This window comes from Excalfactoria chinensis, chromosome 2, assembly GCF_039878825.1.
Source record: "Excalfactoria chinensis isolate bCotChi1 chromosome 2, bCotChi1.hap2, whole genome shotgun sequence".
In the NCBI taxonomy this organism is placed as follows: domain Eukaryota; kingdom Metazoa; phylum Chordata; class Aves; order Galliformes; family Phasianidae; genus Excalfactoria; species Excalfactoria chinensis.
Window position 1 is genome coordinate 115,559,303 of NC_092826.1, and position 18,640 is coordinate 115,577,942.

An 18,640-nucleotide genomic window follows, 5' to 3' on the forward strand; every position below is an offset into this window, starting at 1 on the left:
AAACATAACTTGGAGGTTCAAAACTGCCAATCATACCCTTAAAATTAATTAGGAATTGGAAAGTGTTGTCTTTCTAGTTTCTTGCAGCATTCAAGTTTCCCATCCAAATGTGCTCAATGAAGGAGAGCTGATTGGATCACAGTACCAGCCTTCTTGGCTGTGAACAAGGAGGGATGACTCTGGGTGTGAGTGACAGCTCCCAGTTCTAGATCCCACAGCAGTCCTGGTCATCCCCTCTGATTCCTAGGTGTGCTGTGCACGGGTGTGCTGGAGGTGGGGTTGAAAAGAGACTTTTTATGGCTACCTTTTGGGCTTGAAGACCTGATGCTTGTATGTAAGAGAACAAGGAGTTAAGAATGGTTCATGTTATCTAGTAAGCTTATCTTGGCAAAAAAAAGATGGAGAGAAGGGGAATTTGAGAAGCACAAATTAAAATGTCAGCAGAACTGTGACAAACTTGAATTCCTGCTTGGCAGCTTGCCATGGAGTAGTTGTAAAAAGCAAAATTATTGGCACAGTTGCAGTGAGGCGAGCAACTGACCCTTCCTGGCTGAAGGAGTGTTTCTGGTTAACTGTTTAGAAACCAAAAACCTGTGTGCTGGATTGAAATTTTCCAAGCAAGGCTGCGGAGAATTGAAAAGTGACTATGACAAACCTTCTACAAACCCTTTCAAGTGTTTGAAGGGGAAAAAAACCCCACGTCCAAAGCACGTGACTGCTTTCTGACTGTAGCACTGCACTATTGCTGCTCTGTGCAGAACTACTAATGGACCTCCAGTTCTGGTCTTTCCCTGTTTGAGGTGAGCAAACAGAAAGTGGTGTGTGTACAGAAGTGCCTTTTTCATCAAAGAGAACATTGCTGTTAACACAGAGCCAGTAACTTCAGGGGCTTCTAAGAGCATTTCCAGCTGTATTGCTGCTGTTGTAGTCAGCAGAAGGTAGTCGGTTTGAATGTTACTTCTTTGGCCAGCTGCAGTATTCTGTCCTAAGCTGACAGAACAGAATCATAGCATGGTTTGGGTAGAAGCAACTCAAAAGACCACCTAGTCCCAAACCCCTTGCTATGGGCAGGAACTTCTCCCAGTAGACCAGGTTGCCCAAGGTCCCATCTAGCCTGATCTTGAAGACCTGTAGGGGATTGCTATGGCTGGGATGCTGCGGAGGAGAAGGAGACTCAGAACTTGTTGTATGGGTAATCAAGGATCTCAGCATGGTAAGTAAGTGGTAAGGATAAAAAAAATCTTACGTGAGCTCTGTAAGAAGAAAGACCTTGAGGGATGAAGCGCGGAGGCTGTGAGTTGTACTCAATGATCCAAGAAGCGTTTATGTATCCTTTTTCTGTTCCCTGTGGACCTGCTCTAGACCCGAGCCCCCCTTTTTCCCACATATGCTTTCTTCTTTTTTTTTATGAAACACGTCATGAAATCAGCCCTCCTATGAAACGTGTAGTTCCCGTTGCTTTGATCCCTAGGGCGTTTTCACAGTATATTCATCTTTTCACGGGCATGTGGCTGGCTGTGGGACTGGGTGCCCATCTGAAGAGGAAATAAGCCAAGCAAGGGGATCAGACATCAGTCACTTTATTACTGTTGTTATTGTTGGGGGAGAGGAGTCATTTCCTGGACTTGAACCATAGAACCCACGGAATTTCGTAAACTTTATTACTAAAGCAGGATGCACTTTAGGTTAAGCAAAGAAAATGTTTTGCCACGCTCCAGATTTGTGGGAGTGCTTTGTGCACTTGTGCTGTGTTTTCACAATTGTGATTGACACCCTGTGAGTCGTTGCCCGGTATTTGGGTATGCTTGGATCAGTGTTTCTCTGCTGCTGGATGGCATTGTGCTTGGTGTGTCCACCTGAAGTCCATAAACCCGCAAACTGCATTTATACCTCTGTTGCATTTTCCTTCAGACCAAAATTGTGAATATGCCTAGGAAGCCGGGAAATGAGATCAGAGGGATTTAACCTGGGTCAGCCAGTTGGAGTTTGCCCAGCTGACGTATCAGTGCTGCTATTTGTTTACTTTAAGTCCTCAATCTTAGGGTTGTGTTCTGGTTGAGCAGTGTGGCATTCAAAAGTCTCATACAGTGCCTTCCAACTGCTAAAGTGGCAGATGCTACCTGGTGGGTTTTGGAAGGTTATTCCAAAGATGAGATCTGCAAAGGAGAGCTCCCAAAAGCATTTACCTTCCCATCCTGCTAATGCGGGACAGTAGGTCAGAGTGACAGGCAGGTTTCTGCCATTTCAATCCCAGGCAGCTGCAAGTCTACCTCGTGTTTGGGAATATGAGCAGCTGCTGCTTCATGCTAACTAAAAAAAACCTTCCATAAATCCTTACTTGATTCATATTTAGTGCTCTGTTACTTGTATTTCCTGCAGACTAGATAGCATTTGCAGGTGGTTTTACTGCGAGTGCCATGTTCTTGTCACCTTTGGGATGTGGGGACTAATTTTTAGCCACTCTATTGATGAAATACCTGTACTGATAAATTCTGTGCACACGTATGTTCTCTCTGTAAGTTAGACCTCATTGAAGAGGTTGTTCTGGGTTGATATTATACATCCTGCATCTTTGTTTTATTTAAGCATGCTCTTCTGTTGGTGGATAAATATTTGTATTAGCTGCTGATGCAAAAACTTTGTTTGGTTTTATCATTATTACTAGATGTGCCTTGGAGGACTGTAAATTAAAGATTCTTTTCTCTTCGGTGCTTCCTTCCAGAAGTAAAAGAAAATGCTGTTCTTCCACCAAAGTGTTTTGATGAGTTTCTCCATAGACAAAATGAAACAAATTCTTTGTATTTGTGTCTTCTATTCCATTTTCTCTAAAGCGTCCAGGAGTCGTTAGTTATTCTGGATGGCAGTGGTACAAAGCCAGCTGGCTGTTCAACCTCCTCTCCAGTAGTTGCCAATGATACAGTGAGATAATTATTTTCCTACTCTTCAAGAATGGCTTTTCTTGCGCTTTTTCTGTTGTGAAATACGCCTTGTGTACGTAAGTCTGGAGTAATGGAATACTGGGGTGGGTAAGTTGATGGAGCAGTGTCTTCTCTTCTTTGAAGTAACAGGGAGAAAGTTTTGTTTCTGTGTCAGATACCTGCTGTTAATTTAAAGGAAAGATTCCCCTGCTTTGTTTTCTCTCCCCTTCTTCCCTGTCAGTCTTCTGTGGCCATTATTGATGGCTGTTTCAAGCCACAGACATGCTCATCTGTTAAAAATAGTAGCCAGCATTTGAGATGGGTGATGTGAGGTCAGGTTGTTATCCTTCATACCAGTTTTGCATGTTGACTTCTAGCAGGCAGCACAAGTATTGCAGCTTTGAGAAGTTGTTCAATCTTTAGTCTTTCGGTCTTTATTATATACAGTGGCTTAAATAGGTGGGAGTTTATTATGAAATCATAAATGCTTATGCTAGCAGTTGCTGCCAGAACAAATCAAATATCGTTATTTATATATTATATTATTATAGCCTTCAGGATGTGTTTCATTAGGACTTGTAGTAAACCAGTATGAGTTTGAAAAATACTGTCTCTAGAGCCTAATTGCTCTGTATTTTCCCAGTTTAAGCAAGAAACATCTCTTTTAATTGCAGCCAACTTGTAGTACTTATGTTAGTAGGCAAGTGTCACTGGAAGGTTTGGAAGTAATATCTATCTTGTTCAGCTGTGTGCTGCTTCTCGTGCTTGTTTTTCAGTTTAGAGAAGGTGCTGAGGGGTTGTTCTTACAGGAGGATTTTAGCACTGTGAAGGGCAATTGAAATTCTGTCCCTACTGCTACTTAGTTTTCTTCCTTTAAGGAATGGTCTTAGCCTTTTATGTATCCAGATCACCATCCACAACTTTTCTCCTAAAGCCAAGCAGGTCTGTTATTCATATGTGCTGTGGCGATGTATTTAATTCAATTAGGTTACATTTTGAAGGGTCAACGGATGAATTATCTTCAACAGGACCCTTAGGAATGTTCCATGAACCTCTCAGGAGTTCTCTAAGCACCTTGTACTCTGCTGAAGATGTACGAGGTCAGTCTGGGCCTCTCAGTAGCATCCCTGTTATGGAGGCTGGGATGTTGCTGGGCTGTTTAATGCTTTCTAAGGGGGGGATGGGGAGGGGAACAACAAGACCAGAGCAGCCCCTTGCCCCAGTGAAACTTCTGACTGTGTGTCTTTTCCTTGCTTATACTGGGAACTGTGCATGCACAAATACTGGGAGCTGTGCATGCACAAGGTGTGCTACTACAAGTGGCAATTAGGTGAAACAACGATCTGGTGTTTCTCCTTCATATATCTCCTGTATCTGCTAAGCATGGATTATCTTGGATGATTGGCAAAATCCATGAAGGCAGGCTGTGTAAATCTAGCAGCGTGCATTTGTGGGAGTTTATTCCTTGCTTCTATATTTAATTTCAGCAAAGAAGACTGCTGCCAGGTGCAGATGAGCATGCAGAGCGTCTGTCTGTAAACCCAGAAGCCAGATGTAACCCCCGAGCTCACTGAGTCATTGCCTAAGCCCCTGGTGCAGGTGAATGTTGGGAGGAGGGCTGCTGTGTTTTGTTTTGTTTTTTTTCCCCCTCTTAATAAAGTGATTTACATTGGAGATGAAAACCTGGACACGTTCTATGATCCCATCTTCCAGAAGGCAGCAGCTTTAAATTTTGCACAGCTAACAAGCAGATGGTGATAAGCGCCCAAGAAAGCTGTGTCTGGATGGTATTGGCATGAACAGTTTGGCTTATTCTGGTGCCATAGACTCATTAACTAGGTTAAGTAACTCCAGGCAGGCCAAGTTCTTGAAACAAGGTCTTGAAAAAGGCTTGATATTGTGTGCTCAGATATTTCCTTTTTTCTTTCCTTCCATGGTTCTGAAGGGAGGGAGGATTTTGTGTTTGAGACCAACTGTGTGTATGCTGGTAACAGAACTGCTAATGAAGTGAGTGGCTGGTTGTGCCCTGAGCCTCTTATTTCATGGAATATGGCTTGTGACCCTGTCTTAGGGATGCCAAACATATCAGCTAACTTTAGCACAGAGTTAGATAACTCAGAACATGCTTTATAGGTCTGCTCTGATTTCCTGGGCCTTTTAATAGTTTACAGGTTTACCAGGAAAACAACTAGAACCGGAAGTCAGGTCAGTTCTATAACTTAAGTTATTGGAAGAAGAGGAGTGGATGCATAAGTGGGACCAGAAAGCCCAGCACAAGAACAAGATACCTGATTGACAGCAGAGACTGAGTGACATCTGGTCATCGTATTCCACAGGCATTTCATTAGTTATGCAGCAGGGAGGAAATGGGTTTTGCTACAAAAAGCTTTAGCGAGACTCATTTCCTTCCTCCCTTTAGCACTTGCCTTCCTCCACCCAAATAAAATTCTTCAAATCTACTCTTGAAAAAGCAATTTCTAACCCAGGAAGTTTTTATAGCTTTTTCAGTGAAAAAGTTTAAAGAATACGAGGGTGTTTCAGACTCTTGAGAGACGGCGTTTTCTGTCAGTAATGCAGACAGTCAGCACAGATTAATACATAGTTCACAAAATGCCTCAGATCTGCCAAAATGAGGTCACTCCAGAGGCTTTGGATTTTGTAAGTTGTTTATCTGTGTATAGCTTACAACAAGAAGGGGGTTTGGTCTTTACTAACTCTCAGTTCTGGTTTGGCTCAGAGTTTTTTGTGGGGAGAGAGGAATAAAAGTTGTGGTCTTACATAAAAGCCCCCAGCTCCATTGCTATTCCAATTATTAAAAAAACTAGAAGTATGTGTGGGCTTGAGAATTTAGGAGGACATTCAGCATCAGTGTAAATTTTTTGTAAATGTATTCCTTGTGTTGTTGGCTTTCTTTTTTTGTGCATGTGACAAACTGTAGGAAAGAAATTCTAGCGTTTGCTAGAAGTGCTGCTGTACAAGACCTCTGGAGGCCATCTGATCCAACCTCCTCCTCCAAGCAGATCTGTCACCATTGCAGGATTACATCAGCCGTGGTTGTGCCAAGTCTTGAAAACCTCCAGAGACAGAAATTTACAACCTCCCTGGATAACCTGACTGAGTATCATGCTTCCCTTCTGGGAGAAAAAATGTCAGTGTGCAGTCTGAATCTCCAAGCCACAGTTTATGTTGTTCCATATTATACTGCATACTACCATAGAGAAGCGTTCGTTCTCTAACTCCCCTTCAAATTTTAGCTGACAGCTAATTTGATTGCTTCTTAGTTTAGTCTAGCAGGGAAGAGGCCAACCCCATCCCTCAACACTCTTTATAGGAGTACATTAAAGACTCTGACCGTTTTGATAGACCTTTGCTGGACTGAACGATGCCTTGATGTTCCTCTTGAACTGAAAGCCCCCAAACTATTCAGTTTTCAACCACATCAAAGCTGAGTAGGGGGAAGTGATGACCTCTCATGATTTGGGAGCTCCATCAGCACTTGGTGGCACTTACTCTGTTGCAATGAGCACATACACCTTCACCTTGTGGATTTCCAAGTTACTGAGCTCACTGTGGTTGTGGACAAGGCTATGTTGTGGTAGAGGAGTGATACTGTTGTCCTTGTGGGAGGTTTGTGCAGAGTATGGCAGCCTTCAGGATTAAAATGATCACCAAGGATGTGCTGATCCGCTGAAGCAGAGCCTAGCAACTCTGGGTGGCAATCGGTGAAGGAGAGTTCCTACTTGAAAGCGTGTTGTTCACTGTTATATTTACACACCAGTTCACCAAGGGATATTGTTGTAAGAAGGAGAGTGAGTGGGAATGGAAATATCTGAAAATCGCTTGCTTCTGAAGAACATTACTGGCTGCCAGTTAGTCATTATCTGTTTTGCACTAAGCAAGTTTTAATGGCGTCAATTAAACCATTATTTTAAAGAACAATGAATGTTAGAGGTGTTGATTTCACATTAAGAACCTCTAAGTAAAAGCCTTGGGCCAACATGTGATTTGGCGGTGTCTTGTTCTGAGCAGTGAATAAGTTGGATTATAAAGGGAACATAACAATTGTATTTTAAAAAAAATAGTATCTTTTTTTGACCATGCAAAGAAATGCTGAAGAAAAGCAGATGTCAAGACCTTGGCAGCAAGTAGTGAGATAGTTTCTCATTTTGAACAAGGCTGGTGAACCTGTTTTGTAGAGTAGTGAAAGAACTCCTCTGAGCACTCTTTCAAACGTGGTGCATTTATTCATGCATTTACGTTTTACTTATGATCTGGTCCTCTGGAGGCCGGGTGATGGCAGTCAGTTCTGCGTAACCATGTGGGCAGCAACAGAAACTGCAAAGTTAGATGGAGTGAGGAAGGCACATGTGTATTTTGGTGTTGAAACAGAAAACTCGAGCTATTGTAGGGTGGAAAAAATTCTCTGTAAGTTGTTTGAGCAAAGGCTCTGACTATGAGCGGGGGTTGAGGCAATAAAGGCTATGTGGGCTGAACAAAAAACTGTACTTTGTAATTAAAAAGTACAGGGTTTTCTGCTTTGAAAGTGGACAAGTTGATGTGCCAGTGCTAGCTCGAAATATGTCTGGCTGTTGCTGCCAGTTCCGAAAGAATGACTGTATTTTAAAAGATGATGTTTCTTTTTCTTTGGCGTCCACGCCACAGCCTTGCTTTTTATTTCTATCACTGTCTTTAGCTAAAACAAGAACTGCTGTTGAGTGTGGCTCCCTGCTGAGCAGGGCTCTATGCAGAAGAGGTGGGGAATTTCCCATGAAGACACAGCTTCTGACTCCCCAGTGGGAGCTTATTACAGCAATACATTAATAGCTTGTCATTATGAACCCTTTGGGGGTTTTAGTCACAGTGTTGGAAGGCTGGATGGAGGTGTGAGCTCCTTTCCTCTGTAGTTTTAAAAGCAAAGGATGATGGCTGTGACCTCTTCGATCGGACCAAATGACTTGTAGACTCGAGGCTGAGAGCATGAGAGGAATCTGCTGGTAACGTTGTAGAACAGCTTGTACCTGCTGGAGGGAGTTCTAAATGAAGGCTAATTATTGAGTAACCCTGCAACTTAAGTACTTTTAAGTTGGGTATCCTTTTTCACATCGGCAAAACCACAGACCTGTTGATGTTTCTCTAATGACTAATGGATCTTTCTTTACTTGAGCATTTAGCTTTTTTCTTTGCCAGGCTCTCAATAAGTTGTTTAAAATAAGACTAGTAGACAGGTGAAGCTAAATTATTTGGACCAACTCTTCTGCTTAAGTCAAAAACATTTTGCCTTCCAGCACAGTGTTTTCAAACTGCCCTTGTTGATTAGCATTCAACAAATACAGCTGAAAGTGTTTGTTTTTGTCTGAGCTTTCTATTTACCCAGGCAGTTCTGGGGCATGCAACAGCGGTGACTAGAACGGACCTGCCTATTTCCATCATTGGATCTTCAGTGCCCTCAAATCTAGGTGCTGGAGATACCAAACAACTGGAAGTCCAGATGAACTGTAACCATAGCATCTGGTTTTCTTATCACAAAGAATTTTCTTGCTGTGAAGCCAGTTGTGCTCTAGGGGCTTCATCAAAAGAGCTACCAGTAGCACAGGTTTCCATTAAGTGCCATTTTCCATGGGGATTTAGAAACTCAGCTCCTGATGTTCAGCTAAGTCTTTGCTGGCTTAGATGTGTTGATCCCTGACCTGGGTATCTGTGCCAACAGAAACATCCAAGTGCTGATGCAGTTACGGTGAGAAAACCGTACTTCCGAATGCCCCTGGGATCTGCTTTTACTGAAGTTTTGAAAGCAGATTTGGTGTGGTTCTGCCTGAGCTGGGAATGGGTCACCCATCTGTTTTCCTGTCTTTGCTGGGAATTCTTAGTGCGGGCAGACCCTCTCCTGCAGTGGGAAAGCCACGGAGCTGAGGCCTGAGCTGGGACTGGGCTTCAGTGGCCTCGCTGCATGGGAGGCATTGGGTCCTGGCTGTCTCCTAGATGATCTGCTGTGAAAATCAGCCCTATTCTGGCACACTTCTTCCTTGTGTCCTCAGCACTGTTCTGTTACACCTGGGTCAGGTTATTCCTGGAATCCCATGTTTTATTTCACTTCTTAACATCCTACTTCAAAGTACTGTAAATTTTCCAAGTATTCAATTGAGGATATTTTGAGGGCTTAGATTTAGGCTTCTTCTGTGTCCTCTGTTGAAAGCTTTGGTTGAGCCTCATTGGTTGAGCCTCATTCAGAGATCTTCTGTGCTCGATGGGTACCATGGTTCAGGTTAGTGGCTAAACAGTACATTCTTTAACCTGATGTTCTCAGAGTTGTTTAAATGCACCATTACATTTGATAAGAAGGAGGCAACTGGTGACTGGAGCGTTGAGGAGATGCCACGTATGGTTGGTTTAGCAAATTTGCACTGGGATGACATTAATTGGTGCAAAGCACCATTCTGCTTTAGGATGTGCAGAGCTGCATGGAACTGAAAGCTTAAATGCTCTGTCTCTTAGTGAAAGCTTTAGATAAGGTGGTGAATCAGCAAAGGATGCAACTGGAAGAATTACTTATCTGTGGAAAACAGCAACAACCACTTCAGGAGGAAATGCTGCAAGGACCTCAGCTGGAAGGAAATCCCTCCTCTGACTGTAACAACTTGGATTTCCCTCCACACCTAATAGCTGAAGGACCTCTGGCGCATAATTCATATTTTACTGTGGTGGCTGTGGGGCAAAATACCTCTCTGTGTGGTAAGGGGAAGGGCATAAGAAGAGCTTGCTGCTATTTCAGGGCACTGTGAGGGGAAATGGCATGCTTAATTTCCTTCTGAGACCTGTGTTTAAATTTTGTCTCCGTCTCCACCCTGCCATGAGATCAGGGAGGGAAGGAAGGCTTTTTCAATTACTTTTACAAGTAAGTGTGGTGTCTCTCATGTGAAGGTACTTGATGCAATTGGTGTTGAGGATGTGTAGCCTGCTGTGAGCTTGGAGGAGTGTGTTCTACTCGTTTCCCTTTTTGTCTCAGGGAATTTGGCTATTTCTCAAGTGACCGCCATTTCTTCACAATGAAACCTCTTCCTTTGTTCATGAAAGGCTTCATCTTCCTCAAGCTTATATTTTTCATGCAATAGTCCTTTCCTCTGTCTCAGCCTCAGCTTCTTTCTCTGTATATCATGGCATATCAAGGTTTAGTCATTTTGTTCTGTCACTGATATCTGGTCAGAGATGTTTCCCATAGGTATAAACTTGTTAATTCCCACTTGGTTTAAAAAAATATATATCATTGTAATGTAAATGATAACTGTCTTCACCAAGCCCAGCGTTCAACTAATTGAATGTGAAGCTCACATTTGAAGGCCTTTACTTCAGTGTAAAACAGAGCTAACCCACTGCTTGTAAATGTGTGAAACACAAACAAACCAGAAACCACCAATGCTGGTAACTTGTTTACAGAGATTCTTTGTCTGCATATCATAGTCTACCCTTTCAAACGTTCAGGGCACGATGCTGGTGGTCTGTAAGCTGGTCTGACACTCATCTAGAGGGAGGTGTCCCTGCCTATAGCAGGGGGGTTGGAATTAGATGATCTTAAAGGTTCATTCCAAACCATTCTATGATTCTGTGATTTAACTTTTTGGTCCAAAGTGAGAGAATCATAGCTTGTTGATTGGATGTCTTCTAAGCTTGCTTCATTGAGTATGTCATGCATTGTTTTGGAGGAGTCTTTGCTCTCGCAGCAAGAACACTGCTTCACCAGAAGGTGCTGTTCTCCCCTGCTTTTATGCAGCCACTTTAAAGCACTTCCTTCAAGCTCAAACTCAGGGTTATTTTGCTGAAATAAAACAGCAATTTCCAGAGGACACGACAAAGCCTGCATCATTATCTTATGTCCTTCACAATTTCCCTGGGTTGCCCTGGTTACTGCAATGGGGACTTGCTGTACCAGCTGTGTCCTAGTGGTAGCAAAGAAGAACACACAGCAAACTAACTGCCACCTTCTTGGAAAAGTTGTGTACGCTTTACAGCAGTGTGAAACTCCAAACTCAGTGTGATTAATGGTGCACCAGATAAAAATCTACCCTGACTGAAGTGAGGGAGTGACATTCTCAACGCATTCGTGCCGTGCTACAAGTTTACTGCATTTTGCTTTTTCTTTTGTTTCTCAGTGGTTAAGCCTATAGCATCAGTTATTAATCTCTCAGCTGGGTGCTTGTTTGTAGGCCAGCAGCTCTGCAGTTTTGGCTGCAAACATCATGAGACAGTTCCCTGAAAATTACCTGTTTGGGTGGAACAGGTAATATCTTAGCAGTATTTACCCCAGTGAGCAAATATGTGTCAGTTCTAAGCAAACAGTTGGGAAACAGTAATGCTGGAATAGGTGTTTTTAAAGTCTTGGGATTAACGTGGTGGATCCTTTGTCTCTAATCCTGATATTTCCATTTTTAGGCACAGCTGGAAGCCCAGAGAGCGACTCAGGATTTTCAGAGGGCGACTGAAGTGTTGCGTGCTGCAAAGGAGACTATTTCACTTGCTGAGCAGAGGCTTCTGGAAGATGACAAACGTCAGTTTGACTCTGCCTGGCAAGAGATGCTCAACCATGCTACGCAGAGGGTAATAGAAACACCAGGCTGCTTTTCTATGTTCAGTTTTCTTCTTTGAGATGTGATGCAGGTTTGTGAAGCACATGTATTGGTCCAGACATATGACCTGTAGGAAATGAATTTACTGAAAATTATTAAGTCTGAGGTTAAATGATTTGGGCCATGGGCTCCTACTGGCACAAACTGTAGCTCTCTATCTGACTTTGCTAGTGGGTAGGGGAGTGGCTCTTGCTTAAAAAAAATAATAATAATAAAAAATCACCATTTATGTAATAGGGGTAAACAGCATCCCTGGGAATATCTGCATTTAAAGCCATGCAAAAATAATTGCATTGGGATGGCTTAATTGCATGGGGATGGCTGTTCCTGAGTGCATGTGTTGTGGAAACTGACCACGGAGTACCAGGGACGTGTTCCAATTTAGTGTAACCTATTTTCAGCACGACGTTAGTTTCAGCAAGGCATTTTTGTCTGGAGTGTATCTGCATGAGAATTACTAAACATGTGTTACATTTTAAGCTTGCATAGTTCTGTTATAAATTTACTTTCAAATTTAGAAAGGATCTTACCTTCCCGGTAAGGTCTTTTTAAGTCTACAGAAAAGATGCAGTAACAATGAAAGGCAATATTCATTTTAGCAGCTGTCAAGAATTTTCCTGTCATTTGCCTTCTCTCTTTTTCCTTACCTGTTAAAAATGCAGAAAGGTGTTGTGGTTTCTTTCTTTTTAACATGAAAGAACCAAAAATCTAAGTTGAAAACCTTTGTTCTGTCAGAGTTCTTCTGATATGTCACTGAAGCTGAACTTGCTATTCCAAGTGTGGGGAGTGTGCCGTACAACGCTGGCGTTGTCTTGCAGTCCTCAATGCAGTAGCTTTGTTCTGTTGCAGAAGCTTCTTGGTTATAAGCAGACCTCTATTTCAGGCTGAATTCTGAAACCAGCTGCTAGATGATGAAACAGAGAACAAAAAGGATGTTGGCTGTGCTGGGGAGAGATGGAAAACCCGGTATATACTAAAACATGAATAACCAAAAAACACACAGAAATCTGCTGGGGAATAGTAGGTGTTACTGTCCCTGTCATTAAGTATTTGCAGATCTGGTAACCTCTGCTTTTCTGAACCCAGCTTTGCAGTGCGTGTGCCAAGACACCAGCAGCTGTCAATTTTTCCTTGGCTGTTATCCCTGTTTCGTGTGAGTGAGGTCCAGAAATGCATACGCTATTTTTTTTAATCCTCAGAGCAGATAGATGAGAAAGAAATAGAAGCTTCTAATGAGTTGCTTAGAGTTTATCTAAGGAGTTGCTGTGACGATTGAGAGCAGCCATGGATCAGCTGACTCCGTCTAGCAGGCGGGAGGGAAGAAATGCTGGGAATTTTCAGGGTTTAAATGGATTCCTCCTTTCCTTGGATATCCTTAAGGAATTCCTGTGTCCTTCAGCAGCCCTTAATTGTTCTCAGATATCCTGCAGCCAAGATGAGCATGCCTGAGATTTCCAGACTTGGTGACTTAGAGCAGAAGAGGAGTTCACAGTGTTTGGTGGAGCTGATGGTGTTTGGATGTATTGTCACTGAATGCAAGAGATCTCCTTGTCAGAGGGCTAACTGAAACAGTGACATCTCTGATGGTTGCAGCTGAACAATACATAGGGGCCTTGTGTTTACTCTGATGTAAAACCTCCTAGGCACAGATTGATTTGTGTAGAGCAGCTGAGGACTTACTGGATGCAAAGTGTGTTACCCTACTCTTTCTGGTACTGAAAATAGTCTGGGTAAACTCGGATCCCAGAAAGCACATATCTTTGCCTTTCCAGGATACTGCATGTTTGGAAAGAAGTACATGGAACTTTGCCTCCTGATTTTCATTAACCCTTCTAGGGATCTCAAGGCTAGAACCAGAGCCAACAAGGGTGAATAAAAAAAACAACAACAAACAAAAATGTCTTGACTGAAAAGGCCTGGCAGTGGTTTGTTTGGATTACTGTCTGAGTTTCAGTCTTCTTTAAAAGCAGAGTGAATATGTTCTTGGTTTCAGTGCATGCAATTAGTGAGGTTCTTAGGGCTCATTGAGGTACGCAAAATAACTGGGGGGTGCTTGAGGAACAGAAAACACCATAATTCCCTCCCAAGCTATGAATGAAAAAAGAGGTTGGCAGATGAGATCTAATAGAACAAAGATTCTTCCTAGCTGTTGGTGTTCTCCTTAACTCAGATCACTATCTGTTAGTGACATTAGAAATTGCTAATCGTGCATAACGTTTACTAGGAGGTGAAGACTTGGGTTAAAATACAAATATATTCAGAATTCGCTGAATCATAGAATCATTAAGGTTGGAAAAAAACACCAACATCCTCTACTCTGTCCATCAGTCAAGCCAGCTCTGTTTCTATGTGGAAAGTCACTCTTGGAGAAGCTTTTTGCAGTCTAGTTGCGTGGCTTTTTTTTGGATTTTCTTTTTTTTTTTTCTTTTTTTTTTTTTTTTTTGCCTATACCTGTAAATTACATCTATTGGACAGAGCATAATCTTGCACTGTGCCTTGCACAGCAATGAATCAAGTGCTGAACAGCATCTCTGGGCCAAATGTCAGAAGTGAGTTACTAATTCATTTGTTTCTATATTGGCAGAAATGAGAGGCAAGAGCAGAGTGTTTTTATTTGCTCTTCTTAGGCAGCAGTAGCAGGCTCTATTGAATTAATTTAAAGTTTGGAACAAATCCGAGCCCTAAAGCAGCTTGGTAGCTGACAGACAGTGCAGAGAACATAAGGAAAAGGGGTAGGCAAGAGGACAAATCAGACACATCTTTATTTGTATAGTCTTGTATGGAAATAAATCCTGGTTGCTTTTGCACTTAACCTAATGGATGCGGATGAAGACTTGAACTGCAAAGTACCTATCAGGAAATGCTGTTTGCAGATCCTGGTTGAAAGGAAATGGAACTAAGGGCTGCACAGTGTAACCGCCTTTTGATTTCTCCATGGTTTGAAAAGATACTGTCGCACTGAAAATAAGCACTACTGGTATAACAGGATAATGTAAACAAGCCTTTTGTAGCCATTGAAATAGAGGAATCATCCGTGTAACTGATTAGAAATGCAAGTGTTGGTGAAGATCTTCATCTCCTGGTTGGGTCAGAAGCACAGCATGTGGAAGATGTGTCTATTTGCAGAGCAGACAACCAGCATGAGAGGTACAGGGAGTACAGGGTGTCAGTCAGTATTTTTTTGCACCTTGCATTTTGAGCTAGGTTTCCAAAGGAAGCAACGGGAGCCTGTTGTTTAAATAGGAGCAAGATGCCAGCCTTCCTGGGAAGATGCAGCTATTATCCCTTTAAATGTCTGTGCTTGGGATGTGTGCTGAGCATAAGGCAGCACAGGGCTGCTGTCCTGCAAGTCAGGCAACTTCTATACCCCCTTAATCCTTAACTTGGGTAAATTCCTGCGGTTGTTTTTTTTCTATCAGTCCATTTCTCAAAAGATCTGGGATGGATATAGTGACACTTAGGCTGGGATTCTGCTTGTCAGTTTTAGCTGTCTAGAACCTTGCTTTGTACGTCTGAGTTAGTTTGCCTGACCTTCCATAGAACTTCCGCTTGTCTGGTCAGCGTGTTGATGGTGTCTTGAGTACAATTCGCATGACCAAATGAGGGTATTCATTGTAAAATGAATTCTCTGTTGGTTAAAATAATCACCTGCCTTGCATGTAGGCAGGTTTGATTATAAAATCACAGAATGCTTTGGGTTAGAAGGGTCCTTAAAGCCCACCCAGTGCCAATCCCTGCCATGGGCAGGGCTGCCACCCACTGGATCAGGCTGCCCAGGGCCCCATCCAGCCTGGCCATGAGCACCTCCAGGGCTGGGGCACCACAGCTTCTCTGGGCAGCCTCTTCTAATGCTTCACCCCCCTCTGAGCAAAGAAATTTTTCCTAACCTCTAATCTCAATTTCCTCTCGTTTAGTTTAAAACTATTCCCACTTGTCCTGTCGCTGTCTGCTTGTGTAAAAAGTCAGTCTCCTTCTTGCTTATAAGCTCACCTCAAGTACTGGAAAACCACTGTGAGGTCTCCCTGGAGACTTCTCAAGATTGAACAACCCCAGCTGATGAGCTTTTAATCTTCCTGGATAAGACAAGTTCACTGTTAGGCATCAGCTTACCAGTGTTTTAGTCAATCTCAGTTTGTCTTGAAGATTTGGAGAAAATGTTTTGAGTGTGGAAGTCTTCCCTGTCTGTCGGTACCTGGAGGTGGTGGCACAGGGCTACAGGAGGGTCAGTGAAAGGAGGGATGAGGGGCAGAGATCTTTGCATTTATAATTCTGTAGAAGGTCGTTCTTGTATATCAGTGCATCCAAAAGAAAAGTGCTGACAGAATATTACCTGAAATTTGAGACAAACTGGAGCAGAAAAGAAGATCCCACGTGAGAACTCGCTGATTTCTAATTGCCAGAGCAATCTGCAGTCTTTAAAAGACTCTGCTTTCACAGTCTTTTGTGAGGTATGTTCCATTGAAAAATTCTGGCAGGGAGAAGACATGTTTTGGCTCTTGATCACGAGACGTTTTAAAAAGGAAAGGGTGTGGGGGGGAAGCAAGGAGGGAGAAGGCTTGCTCCCTCTTGCTTTAATTTGGCTTGCAAAGCTCCTTTTGCTATTACACCATGAAGTCCCATCTGTTGGTATAAATGCGTGGGAGCTTTCATGATGTGGAGAGAAGAGAGACTTCCTGCAGGTAGAACCACTTGGAGAAAAAGGGGGGAAGAAAGCTGTGAAACAAACAACAGGGATACCCACAACCTTCTCTGTTCTTATCTCTCCATCCTTTCACCATGGAAGTTAAACGCAGTGTTTACATTCTTCCCTCTGCTATCTTTATCCCTTGTGTTATTGATTCTGTCCTTCTAGTTTACTGGTGTTGCATTGTCTGTCTTACCTCTTGTATTTCTTCTTCTAGAAGAGTCGCCCATTTGATGTTTTAGAGAAAGAAACAGATGTCCAGAGTAATTCTCTGGCTCAGACGATCAGGTTTGCTAAATCTCACTGATGAACGTTTCTTTTGCAGCTGCTATTGCTGAAATTTGCCTGAAGTCCATCTTTGACTTCAGCTCATGAAGATTTCTTGGCTGAGAGGGACAAAGCCACTTGCGCAGACCTATTTGCTAGACGTATATATTTTGTACTGACCTTCCTTCCCATGGCATCTGGGTTGGAAACAGAGGGTAGATGAGGAAAGAGGAAGTTGTTCATACCTGTGTTGGTATTTTTTGGTTTTATTTTGAATAGCTACATCTTGCTGCCTGGGCTACCTGGGAGGACGACTCCTGCCTGGTGTGGCCATCCAATGAAGAATTATAGAATATTCCAAGTTGGAAGGGACTCGTAAGGATCATGAAGTTCAATTCCTGTCTCCACACAAGGCCACTTAAAGCATCTGGTGGATGTGTGAGCGTGCTGGAAGTTCATCATCTTTGTGTGTTTTTATGTAAGAGTGTTCCCCTCTCCCATGCATGAATGGCAGCTAGGATGTTGAGAGGAGAGAGGTGTCAAGAGAAGTCTCGGTTGGAGCAGGTGTCATCTTCACTCTTGTCTCTGGCTTTTTGGAGGAGATGATCTTGCATCTGTGCTGGCCTTGGCAAGGTTTCTTGGTAGAAGCACTGTGTCTTACATTAGAAAGAAGCATATTCAGATAGAGTGACCAAAAGCTTGTTTGATGCTTTTTCCCCACACAGACTTTATCTGTCCTTTACTAAGACCTTTTTAAAAGCTGAGAGTTTTCACTGACTTGCCTAGTGAGCTGCATGGTTTGCAGGTCTGCTTCTATCCACGTGTCCTGGCAGACAGGTTTTGTGTTTAGGGGCTGTTTGGCTTCTGTGCATAAGCAGATGATCTTTTGGTTTCTTCTTGACTGGGTGAAAGGTTTAAATACATCCTGACAGCAGGCAGCTCTCTGTGGTGATACTGATGTGGAACAGCCTTTCAGGTGCTGTAGGATCACGTCCATGTCTTTAGCCTAGTGAACACACCGTGAGCTGTACTCCCTCGGGAAGAATACTTGGGTAATGTGAGCAGGCTGGTAGCGTGCCCATTGAAGAACCACGCAGCAGGAGGAGAAGCTTGCCTCCCATTGCTGATTTCCCAGGGGGATGAAGTATACAGCCTTTTTTCCTTTCCAAAAAGGGTAACAAATGTGGGCGTAGATATCTGGCTGCAGATTCCGTATTTTGTCACTTAGTTTGAGGTGTTTACAATCTGTCATCCCCAAATCTGTCTTGCAGGATGAAGCGTTTTTATGGTGCTTGATACGAAAGATGTGCAAAGTCAACGAGAGGCAGAACACCTAATCTGTTAGAGGACCGTGGTGCTGATAGTGCTGAAGTGGTTGATCCCATGCTGATTTCACCCCAAGAATGGATGGCAAAGATTGGCATTTAATTAAGAATCAGCACGTTTCAGTTGCTCCATTATTCTGTAGCTTCCAGCATTTTTAAATTGCAGTTTCCTTGCCACACTACAAAGGAGCAAACCAGGTTGTGTGCAGTCTTTGGAGTTTAATTTATGTCAGTTCCATGCTAAAACCAGCCTTGGCTGGCATATTTCACCAGGGAAAGTCTTTGCGTCAACCTTGCTTTCTGAGACTTCAAGATGAGAGGCTATAGCTTGTTTCTGGGATTCAGGGGACCGTCTGCTATCAATCAGATTTATTTCTTATTTTTTAACTTCAAATGTGGATGCCTTATTCATACGTGAAGCAGTTGAAGGTTGTCAGAGTATATTATATGTGTAATCAGAAGAGCCTTAGGAAACTTCATTCTTTTAGTTCACGGATAGCAACTTTGGTGTAAAAACAAGTGTTGAGTGCAGGGGAGTAACTGTAGCCTCCAGTTTGGCAGCTGACCTTCCAGCTGATGGGGATGCAGTGCAGCTTTGGCCTACAGCATTTTTATGTGAATACTTTCAGGGTTGAAACAAGGGATGCCTGAAAACTGCCTGCTTTCTGCTTGCTGTCAGACCAATGGAGAGGTGTCACCACTTCTATTCCTTTAAACAAATCAGTTCTGTCTCTTGCTAAATCCTGTCTGCCAGTACATTAGAGAAAACAGATTTTCTGATGCCTCAGGCAGCTCAAATCTGCAAAATGAAAGTACCCTAGGCAAAGT

General features: G+C 42.9%; 1 protein-coding gene across 1 annotated transcript in view; it reads left to right on the forward strand.

Moving 5' to 3' along the window:
- Positions 1-18,640, forward strand: part of SH3BP5 (SH3 domain binding protein 5) — a 39,803-nt gene that overhangs the window by 13,237 nt on the left and 7,926 nt on the right. The window contains exon 4 of the mRNA XM_072327563.1: positions 11,343-11,507. Within this exon, the coding sequence (XP_072183664.1) occupies positions 11,343-11,507 (165 nt within the window). The remainder of the gene's footprint in view (positions 1-11,342; positions 11,508-18,640) is intronic.